General features: G+C 47.8%; 1 protein-coding gene across 1 annotated transcript; it reads right to left on the bottom strand.

Annotated features, from left to right (window-relative positions):
* Nucleotides 1–4,996: 4,996 nt before the first annotated feature.
* Nucleotides 4,997–9,930, bottom strand: LOC119359628 (BAG family molecular chaperone regulator 1-like). Its single transcript, XM_037625755.1, has 2 exons — nucleotides 9,642–9,930; nucleotides 4,997–5,226 (listed from the first exon to the last, which is right to left on the bottom strand). Exons 1-2 carry the CDS (start codon nucleotides 9,928–9,930, stop codon nucleotides 4,997–4,999), a joined length of 519 nt encoding a protein of 172 aa, XP_037481652.1.
* Nucleotides 9,931–11,433: the final 1,503 nt, after the last annotated feature.

The raw sequence follows: 11,433 nt of genomic DNA, 5'->3' as shown, positions 1-11,433 counted from the left end.
CATCCCAAATGACCAAATTCACCCATTTGGTGTTTTGTCGACCTCGATACACCCCAAATGACCTAACTCACTCATTTGTAGTTTTGTTGACCTCGACCCACCCCAAATGACCTAACTCACTCATTTGGTGTTCTGTCGACCTCGATCCACCCCAAATGACGTAACTCACTCATTTGTGGTTTTGTCGACCTCGACCCACCCCAAATGACCTAACTCACTCATGCATCAAAGTCTTGAACACAACAACAAGCATCATAAGAACCATCATCAACAACAGAGAAGCAAATCACCATAACAACCAACACTCATGCATAAAAATCTTGAAGCAATGATCATAACAAGCATCATAAGAATCATCATAAGAACCATCATCAACAACAATAGAGAAGCAATGATCATAAAAACCAGCACTCATGCATCATAGTCTTCAACACAACCATAAAATAGGTATCTTACAACCATAAATAGTTCAACATAACCATAAATAGTTTAACAATCACCAGTTCCAGAGTTCCAAACAGTACTATGCCAACATAGGCAACATGGTTCATAATGTTTTTACCATCAGTAGGTCACCACAAACGTACCTGCTTCCCTTAGAACAATTGAACCACTCAAACATGTTAAAAGATGGTTTTCTGACTCTTCCAGTACCTGCTGGTCTTGGAGGCAAGAAGTTTTTCTTTTGCCTAGCAGCAACAGCAGTAGTAGAGGTACTTGGCCCAGTAGCTGTAGAGGAACTGGGCCCAGCAGAAGATGCACTAGTAGTAGCTGCCCTTGGAGCTCTCCTGGATGCAGGAGGAGCTGATGGAGCTTTGCTTGCAGCTGGTGTATCTCTTGTGGGTGCCCTTGGAGCAGGAGGAGCTGATGGAGCCGTCCTTGGTACTGCTGGTGTAGCTCTTGTTGGTGCCCTTGGAGCAGGAGGAGCTGATGGAGCTTTGGTTGGTGTTTCTGTTGTTGGTGCCCTTGGAGTTGTGCTAGCTGATGCAACAACTCTTCTATTTTCCTGGAATTACAACATAGATAGATTACAAGATAGGAAACTTGCATAAACATAGAGAGATTACAAGATAGTCACAAAGTTACCATATGCTGGTCTTCTCATTGCCAGAGCTAGCTTAAGAGTCTTGTGGAAGTTAGTGTACCTATGCCCAGCCAGGTTGCAATTGCTACAAGTGATTGTGCCCATCCTAGAAGTATCCTTGGGAGCTGGCTTCTCAAACCTACTCTTCCTCCTCTTAGTTTGTTTCTTTCCTGGCTTTTCTTTGAAAACTGGTGGCTCTATGTCAGAGGTACCAGCCTTTCCATAGATCAGGCCTAGGCACAGGGTAAACTACTGCACTGTAGGCTGCTTGGTACATGGGTTTCTTGAAAAAAACATTGACAACATCGTCTGGATGTAATTTTGCCTTGTTGATTGCAGAAACTGAATGATTGCAAGGAACCCCTATCATGTCTCATTTCCTACAACCACATGTGTGTGCTTGCAAATTAATTGCAAGAATGTGCCCTCAAATGCTTTGTTGTAACAATGCATCTACTTCCTGGATTGGTATCCAATACAACTTGGAGGTAATCCCTTATCCTTGTATACTGTGCCTTTTGATCTCCTTGGACCACACTCTTAGCAACTTTCCTTGCTCTGTAGGCCATGTGAATGGACACTTGTATGCCATGTTTCTGCTTCAAATTCTCAATTATGGATTGGACTGGTGTGTTAATGTCTGCCCTCAACTGTTGCTCACACTCATGTGCCAACCACTTGGCAGTTACTTTGGTGCTCTCTCCTACTGCAGCACAATTGTGGTACAGGTTCATTTTCTTTATGCAAACTATCTTCTCATGTGTTATCCGAGAGGCTGCAATGAAAAAGGACACTCTGCACTACTGCAAACTGCAATAACCCTATCAGACCAATTCCTATGAAAGGAATAGTTTCTATTCTGTGAGATGTGGAATGTTTGAAGTGCCCTCCTGAATTGGCTCACATCTAGGAAACATAGTTTCTTCACAAATTGCTCATGTGCGTTCTCTCTCTTCTCATCATACCAAACCGTTGGTTTCTTCTTCTTGGCCCTACTCTTCCTACCACCTGGAATCTTAAAAGCTGGTGCCTGAGCCCCATCATTGTCTTGCTAGCTTAAGTCACCTGGATTGCTCTCCTCATCAGAGGAAGGGTACCAGTCCTCTTCTATAATTTGATCTAAACTTGCATGAGATCTGGTTGTTGGCCCCTTTCTCTTACTGCCTCCTGTGCTGCTTCCTCCTGTAGTGTTTCCTCCTATGCTGCTATTCACTGCTGCCTCCTGCTCTGCTGCTTCACCAACTCCCTCCTCCTCATCTGGTTCATATAGCTCTTCAACATCTGTGTCACCTTCAAAGTGGTTGAGTGGATCATGTCTATGCCTCTTCATTGCCTGTAGCCTAGCAATTATATCCTCATCTGCTGGAATCTCACTATCAGTATCACTGTCAGTACAATCTTCAGCAAGCAACTCTGGAAGTTTCCTTTTAGCTGCTATGTATTTCTCTTTTCTTTTCTTATTGCTCTTGAACTTCTCAATCTATTTATTCCTATTCTCCTCCATCTGTTGCTCTATTTGCTCTTGCTCCTGATCAATGTCCATGAAATACTCATGCCTCTCCTCACCATTGTCCACTACAAATTCTGGTTCAATGCTATCATGTGTGTGCATGACCTGGACTGGCTCTGGCTGTGGCTTCACTGGACTAGGGAAAAGAACTCCAGATGTATCTATCTCATACACAAGTGGCACACCTATTTCAGACAAAGGAACCTGGTCTTCATACACAATGCCTCTGTTCAAATCAACTAGTGTTGGAGCATCACTTCTCATTACTGTAATATTAACCACAGTTTTTCCTTTACTAGCTAGCTCATCCAACATCTCCTCCACCTTGTCATCATCTGTTAACTCTACCATTCCTGACACCCCAACACCTGGATCTCTGACATAATACATATAATCTCTACAAGAATAGCCTTCTACCTCTACAAGTGCAACTAGAATCCAGAAAGTTATGTCTGACAGGCTTATATTTCTTTCCAAGTTATCTCTGTCAAAGAAATGAAATCTGACTTCCCAGACTTCATCATCCAAATTACAAACAAAATTACAGTAAACTATTCAGTAAAAAGTTACTTTAAATGTTATATTCAAAGTTCAGTTAAAAGATTATTTATAAATGCAGTTACAAGTTAAGTCAAATATTCAATTACAAGTTAAGTTAAATGCCAAAAAATTTAGCACTTCAGACAAATGTTCAGTTAACAGATAAGTTAACACTTCAGTAAAATTCAATTCACAAATGTTTAATTACTAATTCAACTAAAACAGTAAACTTAACACTTCAGTTAACTAAAAATTCAGACAAATGAGTAAACTAAACACTTCAGTTTGCTGAATATTCAAACAAATGTTCAATTAACAGATAATTTAACACTTCAGTAAGATGTTCAATTAACAAGTGTTCAGTTACTAGTTCAACTAAAACAGTAAACTTAACACTTCAATACCCTAAATATTCAGACAAATGTTCATTTAAATATTCAGACAAAATTGCTGTTAACATATATAAAGTTTTAGTTAACCCAAGAACACTAACGCAGGAACACCAGCCCTAGAACCCTAACACAGGAATAGTAGCCCTAGAACACTAACCCTACAACCCAACCGGACGAACACCAGCCCTAGAACCCTAACCCTAGAAACCTAAACTACAAACCCAATCTAGAAAAAAGAAAGAATGCGGATGCATTACTTACCAGACGCCACCGAACGAGGATGGCCAGTTTTGACTGCCCGTCAGATCTTCCTTCACATCTCGGGCGAACACGGCGGCCGCCGCAGATTCAACTGATAGGTTTGCCACCGGCAGTTGGGGAGGAAGCTGCGGCTGAGATGGATTTGTGCTACCACAGAACTCCGGTCAGCGCCACACCTAGCATCAGCAGCGCCTCCGTCGCGGGATTTCGCCGTCGCCATGAGTGGGAGTATGAAGGACGAAGAGAGAGTACGGGCGAGATAGTGAGAGAGCTGGTGCGGTCGGGCGAGCCGACCGTGTCGATTTGACCAGGTAGTGAGTAATGGCGCCGTCTGCCTCGCCGTTATGCCATGTCACCTGTTTTGGGTCCCACCTATCGGAAACACCCTCAAAAGCTGCAAATCAAGCGATCAGTGCTTTTTGCAAAAAGTTTACCGAATGCGCTGTGCTTTTTGCAAATAATTAGGGACCTGGTGGTTTTCTGCAGAAGAAGCCCCAAATGTGGTGGTTTTTTGCAATTAACTCCGGCGTGAGAGAAAACCCTAATCAACGGATCGAGAAGAAGACTATCTAGGGAAGCTGGTCAACACGATAGGCGGACGAACCCTAGGTACGGGCGGCGCGGCCGCTGGCGGCGGTCATGGAGGCTGACCTCCATGGGGGCGGCGCGCAGAGCGGAAGCAGGGGACGGCGGCCAGGGTTTGGATCGGTTAGGCTGATACCATGTTAGGAGGGAGAGAGAATATTTGTTGTTTTGCTTGAGCTTCGTGGGCATATATATAGGAGTACAATGACCAACTTGGAGTACAAGACAAGGCAGGAACAAATCCTAGTCTATCATATACTTCCTAATATACATTATACTCAACACTTGGACTTGCAACTCTGGGAGCCTAACCCTTTACATTAACTTAAAAAACTTGCAACCGGCTACAAATTGCACAATCATGCAATTAACTAGTTAAAAGTTGGTAGTACCCTAACTCTCACACGAGGAGGTTCTTTGCCCTTCCATTCCATGGAGTGGTACTCATACTCAAGTTCGGATGATCAACAACAGCGAACCACACCATGCATCAGCTCCCAAAAAAATTCCTCTCAACAACTTTTTCTGAGACTAACTGGCTGATGGTGTGACTGATTTGATTTACCTTTTTTTGAGACAATTTGGTTTAGCTAACTGTTAGCGAGGTGGGCGAGGCGGGCTGGCCTACACCTTGATAAAAGTATGATACGGGCTCTGCACAGCCCGGCCCGCAAGCGCGGCACGGAGCTTCATGTCCTTGAGGGCAGGGTCCTCGAGGAGCAGCACCTTATCCTTGTCCCTCACCCCAACCATGTGGAGGTGGTCGCTGTGCTCCTTCTCCTTGCCCCTGAAGAGCAGCCTCTGCTCCCTCGGCTCCAGCCCCGTTACCATGGACACTACCACCTTCAGCTCACCTGCACAAATAAATTTCAAAACACATATTAGACCTTGATCAACTCCGCCTATGTTGTCTCAACATAGCCGGTCCCAAGCCCAGGTAAAGGAGGAGGGTTGGGATAGGCTTGGCGAGCCAACGTAAAAACTCAGCCACTCTTATGGAGATGAAACCCAAAAGATTTTCGTTGGGGCGTAACCCTCTCAGCGACGCGCTACATCGGAACCCGGGTGTGGTGGAAAATGGGCAAGGGCCGGGCCGTCACCCTAAAGGTGGCGCGCTGTATCTTGATCCGGATACAGTGGCAAGTGAGCGAGGATTGGGTCGTCGCATCCTTAGTGGCGCGCTACATCGGCGCCCGGATGTAGTGGAAAATGGGCAAGGGTCTTCGCATTTGACTCGACGAGTGCGAAGGGTAAGGAAGCTAGCCGAGCCTAGGAGGATTCGCTTAGGTAGATGGAACGTAGGGTCTCTGACAGGGAACCTTCGGGAGCTAGTTGATGCAGCGGTGAGGAGAGGTGTTGATATCCTTTGCGTCCAAGAAACCAAATGGAGAGGACAGAAGGCGAAGGAGGTGGAGGATACCGGCTTCAAGCTGTGGTACACAGGGACGGCTGCAAACAAAAATGGCGTAGGCATCTTGATCAATAAGAGCCTCAAGTATGGAGTGGTAGATGTCAAGAGACATGGGGACCAGATTATCCTGGTCAAGCTGGTAGTTGAGGACTTGGTTCTCAATGTTATCAGCGCGTATTCCCCGCAAGTAGGCCACAATGAGAACACCAAGAGGGAGTTCTAGGAAGGCCTGGAAGACATGGTTAGGAGTGTACCGATTGGTGAGAAGCTCTTCATAGGAGGAGACCTCAATGGCCACGTGGGTACATCTAACACAGGTTTTGAAGGGGCGCACGGGGGCTTTGGCTATGGCATCAGGAATCAAGAAGGAGAAGATGTCTTAAGCTTTGCTCTAGCCTACAACATGATTGTAGCTAACACCCTCTTTAGAAAGAGAGAATCACATCTGGTGACTTTTAGTAGTGGCCAACACTCTAGCCAGATTGATTTCATCCTCTCGAGAAGAGAAGATAGGCGTGCGTGCCTAGACTGTAAGGTGATACCTAGAGAGAGTGTTGTACCCCAGCATAAGCTGGTGGTTGCTGACTTCCGCTTTCGGATTCGTGTCCAGCGGGATAAGCGTGCCAAAGTTGCTAGAACAAAGTGGTGGAAGCTCAAGGGGGAGGTAGCTCTAGCGTTCAAGGAGAGGGTCATTAAGGAGGGCCCTTGGGAGGAAGGAGGAGATGCGAACAATGTGTGAACGAAGATGGCGACTTGCATTCGTAAGGTGGCCTCGGAGGAGCTTGGAGTGTCTAGGGGAAGGAGAAGAGAAGATAAGGATACCTGGTGGTGGAATGATGATGTCCAGAAGGCGATTAAAGAGAAGAAAGATTGCTTCAAACGCCTATACCTGGATAGGAGTGCAGACAACACAGAGAAGTACAAGATGACGAAGAAGGCCGCAAAGCGAGCTGTTGGTGAAGCAAGGGGTCGGGCATATGAGGACCTCTACCAACGGTTAGGCACGAAGGAAGGTGAAAGGGACATCTATAAGATGGCCAAGATCCGAGAGAGGAGGACGAGGGATATTGGCCAAGTCAAATGTATCAAGGACGGAGCAGGCCAACTCTTGGTGAAGGACGAGGAGATTAAGCATAGATGGCGGGAGTACTTCGACAAGCTGTTCAATGGGGAGAATGAGAGTTCTACCATTGAACTGGACGACTCCTTTGATGAGACCAGCATGCGTTTTGTGCGGCGAATCCAGGAGTCTGAGGTCAAGGAGGCTTTAAAAAGGATGAAAGGAGGCAAGGCGATGGGCCCTGATTGTATTCCCATTGAGGTGTGGAAAGGTCTCGGGGACATAGCGATAGTATGGCTAACCAAGCTTTTCAACCTCATTTTTCGGGCAAACAAGATGCCAGAAGAATGGAGACGGGGTATATTAGTACCAATCTTCAAGAACAAGGGGGATGTTCAGAGTTGTACTAATTACCGTGGAATTAAGCTGATGAGCCATACAATGAAGCTATGGGAGAGAGTCATTGAGCACCGCTTAAGAAGAATGACAAGCGTGACCAAAAATCAGTTTGGTTTCATGCCTGGAAGGTCGACCATGGAAGCCATTTTCTTGGTATGACAACTTATGGAGAGATATAGGGAGCAAAAGAAGGACTTGCATATGGTGTTCATTGACTTGGAGAAGGCCTATGATAAGATACCGCGGAATGTCATGTGGTGGGCCTTGGAGAAACACAAAGTCCCAGCAAAGTACATTACCCTCATCAAGGACATGTACGATAATGTTGTGACAAGTGTTCGAACAAGTGATGTCGACACTGGTGACTTCCCGATTAAGATAGGACTGCATCAGGGGTCAGCTTTGAGCCCTTATCTTTTTGCATTGGTGATGGATGAGGTCACAAGGGATATACAAGGAGATATCCCGTGGTGTATGCTCTTTGCGGATGATGTGGTGCTAGTTGACGATAGTCGGACGGGGGTAAATAGGAAGTTAGAGTTATGGAGACAAACCTTGGAATCGAAAGGGTTTAGGCTTAGTAGAACTAAAACCGAGTACATGATGTGCGGTTTCAGTACTACTAGGTGTGAGGAGGAGGTTAGCCTTGATGGCCAGGTGGTACCTCAGAAGGACACCTTTCGATATTTGGGGTCAATGCTGCAGGAGGATGGGGGTATTGATGAAGATGTGAACCATCGAATCAAAGCCGGATGGATGAAGTGGCGCCAAGCTTCTGGCATTCTCTGTGACAAGAGAGTGCCACAAAAGCTAAAAGGCAAGTTCTACAGGACGGCAGTTCGACCCGCAATGTTGTATGGCGCTGAGTGTTGGCCGACTAAAAGGCGACATGTTCAACAGTTAGGTGTGGCGGAGATGCGTATGTTGAGATGGATGTGTGGCCACACGAGGAAGGATCGAGTCCGGAATGATGATATACGAGATAGAGTTGGGGTAGCACCAATTGAAGAGAAGCTTGTCCAACATCGTCTGAGATGGTTTGGGCATATTCAGCGCAGGCCTCCAGAAGCTCCGGTGCATAGTGGACGGCTAAAGCGTGCGGAGAATGTCAAGAGAGGGCGGGGTAGACCGAATTTGACATGGGAGGAGTCCGTTAAGAGAAACCTGAAGGATTGGAGTATCACCAAAGAGCTAGCTATGGACAGGGGTGCGTGGAAGCTTGCTATCCATGTGCCAGAGCCATGAGTTGGTTGCGAGATCTTATGGGTTTCATCTCTAGCCTACCCCAACTTGTTTGGGACTAAAGACTTTGTTGTTGTTGTTTTGTATATTAGACCTTGATCCAATAAAGTGTACTTGGTTTATATTCAGTGATTGCTTTGTATTACTCCCTCTGTCTCAAAATATAAGAACGTTTTTGACATTAGTATAGTATAAAAAACGTTCTTATATTTTGAGACGGAGGGAGTAGCAAACAAGGAGGAAATTTGCACTCAGGTTCCTACTCTGAACCATCGTGTGTACATTATTTAGTGATAAAAACACAATGAGCTTATGCTTTGTAGTAAAAAACTCTGAACGATCGTGTGCACGCTGTCACAGCAGGAAGCCTGCCACATTGCAAGTCGTTGTTCAGACATGTCCGTGCATTTTCTTGAAAAACAATTTCAAGGACAACTCCATGATTTAGTAAGGAGAGGGTGGAGCTGTGAGGAAGGAGAGGGTGGCACAACACTGATCCTTGTCATCAGTTGTTTTATTACAGAAGCAAGGAGGAGACCTTGCTAATGGACATGCATATCTCCCAAGTGATATCTCCACATCACCTTGCGAAGGTTCAGGAGCTCAGTATTCAGTAATACTATACACAAGACGGAACTAGCCAGCTAGGCACCATAGTTGCTGTGAATCTACATGTACTACTACATGTTCTTGTAAAAATGCTCCTTAACTAGTTTCAGTGTTCAGTGAGACGTTGCACAAGATGGAAGTACTGTGAATCTACATGTACATGTTCGCAAAATAAAAATAAATCTACATGTACAGACTGGTTGCACAGTGAAACAACTGAACTAGCATTGTTGAACTTGTCTGAAAATTCGAAGTTTATCGTGCCTAACACAAGTGAATCATGTAAGGGAGTGCCATTGTGCATGGATGCCACACCCACGATCACTCCTCAAGCTTTTATCGTGCGTAAGCTTCGGGTATATTCATTCAACTTTGACGACATAAAGATGTGCTTAGTACTTTAGTATGTGAGGGAAGCCCCGAAAGGAATCATGACCAAATGAACCACCTTCCAAGAACACATACATTCTACTATAATCACACACTAGTCACATTCATATATTCTCAAAAAAATATCAAATCAGCTTTGCAAAGACTAGAGTACTCACCAAAGGTGCAGGTGGCTCCAATGGAGACCTCGTGCCAGGAGTAGCCGGTGGCCACCCTGACGGTGATGATCTCGACGTCCCCCCTCCCGTCCCTCCTCTGCACCAGCATGCCCCCCGGCCGCACCTCCCACTCGATCTCTCCGCTGCCGCCGCCACCACGGATGCCACCGGAGGCATCGCTGCCGTTGTCGCTGCTGCTCCTGCTGCTGCAGCTGCTACTAGACCTGCTGATCTTGGAGGAGCTCCTCCTGAAGAGCCTCTTGGGGTTGGGGCACCTCAGCTTCATCATCGTCGTAAATTGGATGGCTCTGCTGTTGTTCCTTGCAGTTGGTGTTGAGGCAGTTAAGCTGGTGGTTTTTTTTTGGGAAAAGGGGCGCAGCCCGGCCTCTGCATCAGAAAGAAGTTATAGGAACAGGGCTTTGCTGTGTATATATAGGAGGCGAGCTAGGTATAGGGATCAAAGGCGTCAACGTAGGGGACACTGCGACAGGCGAACTTGGCACAGTCCAAACTCCAAAGCCGCAAGAGCTTGCGAAAGTGTTCCTCGACAGAAGGAAAAGTGAAAGTGCGATGGAGAGCGTCCATGAAGCCACGCCGCTGACACGCGGGCCCGTGTCGACTCAACATCGTCACAAGATCGTTTCAGACGGCCAATGACAAGCGGGCCCCAACGAAATGTGATTTTATGCAGATATCAATTTATCCTTACCACAGCGCCGCCACCCCTCGAGTCTCCTCCTCCCCTCGCCGCCGTCCACAGCGCCGCCGGGCGAAGCCTGGCTGGCTGGGCGGCGGCGGGGCTTCTCCCCATCCTCTCCGTCTTGGCTGGCGCGGGACAGCGGGATCCAGAGGAACGCCGGGCGAACGTGGGGTCCGGCGGCGCGGCGGGCGGGTCTCCCATCGGCGTCGTGCGTGGTGCGGCGGTGGCGACCTACGTGTCGTGAGGTGGTGGCTGCGTTGGCCTGACCGGTGGTCACGGGTGCCGCCGGATCCAGATCGGATCCATCTGGATCCTATCTTCGGACTCCGTCGGCCGCCGCGGGGTGGTGATGATCGTCGCTGGCCACGTCGGATCGTTGGATTCGGCGTCTGGAGATCTACGAGGAGTTCTTCTCGATCCTCCTTTCTGGTGGGTTGAGCCCCATGGCTCTTTCATCTTCGCAGGTTTCGGATCGTGGCTTGCCGAATCCGGAGTACACGGAGGTTTGGTGGCATAGGATGGGGACCGGAGGAAACTTTGGTCGGTGTTTTCGGCCCGGCATCGGCGACGTCACTTGACGCCGTTACCCTTCCTGGAGGCGAAGCCGAGGTCCCCCCTATCCACTCCTGAACCCTTCCTGGACGAAAGTCCAAAATTCAGTCTGCATTGGACGGCGGCGGCGTCCTGCGCGTCGTATCCTCCATGGAGGCGCCATCTTGGGAGGAGTTGTTCGGGAGAGAGATGTTGTGGATGGTGGGCTCCGATTAGCTCCAGCAGTGGCGATGGTGCAGAGGTTGCTAGGTGGTGCGGCGTTGTATCTACCGCGTCATTGGCGACGAGTGTTGGCGGCATGGTGCAGCTGCATTTCGATGACGGATGCGGTTGGATGGACGAGCGCAGGGTGGTCGAGCTGTCTGGCGCCATGGTGGCGTCGACGGCAGGCCTGGCAAGGTCTGTGCGTCAGTGCCTGCTCTGGAGATGGATCGGTGGAAGAAGGCGGTGGTAGCCTCGGTGAGTGCGCCGGACCGGTGTGTGACCAAGTCCCGGTATGTGGCTAGGATAGGGCATCCGGCATTAGATGTTAGGATTTGG

Source organism: Triticum dicoccoides, chromosome 2A (assembly GCF_002162155.2).
Source record: "Triticum dicoccoides isolate Atlit2015 ecotype Zavitan chromosome 2A, WEW_v2.0, whole genome shotgun sequence".
NCBI classification, from domain to species: domain Eukaryota; kingdom Viridiplantae; phylum Streptophyta; class Magnoliopsida; order Poales; family Poaceae; genus Triticum; species Triticum dicoccoides.
The sequence above is the reverse complement of the archived record's forward strand: the minus strand, read 5'-3'. Positions and strand labels throughout refer to the sequence as shown.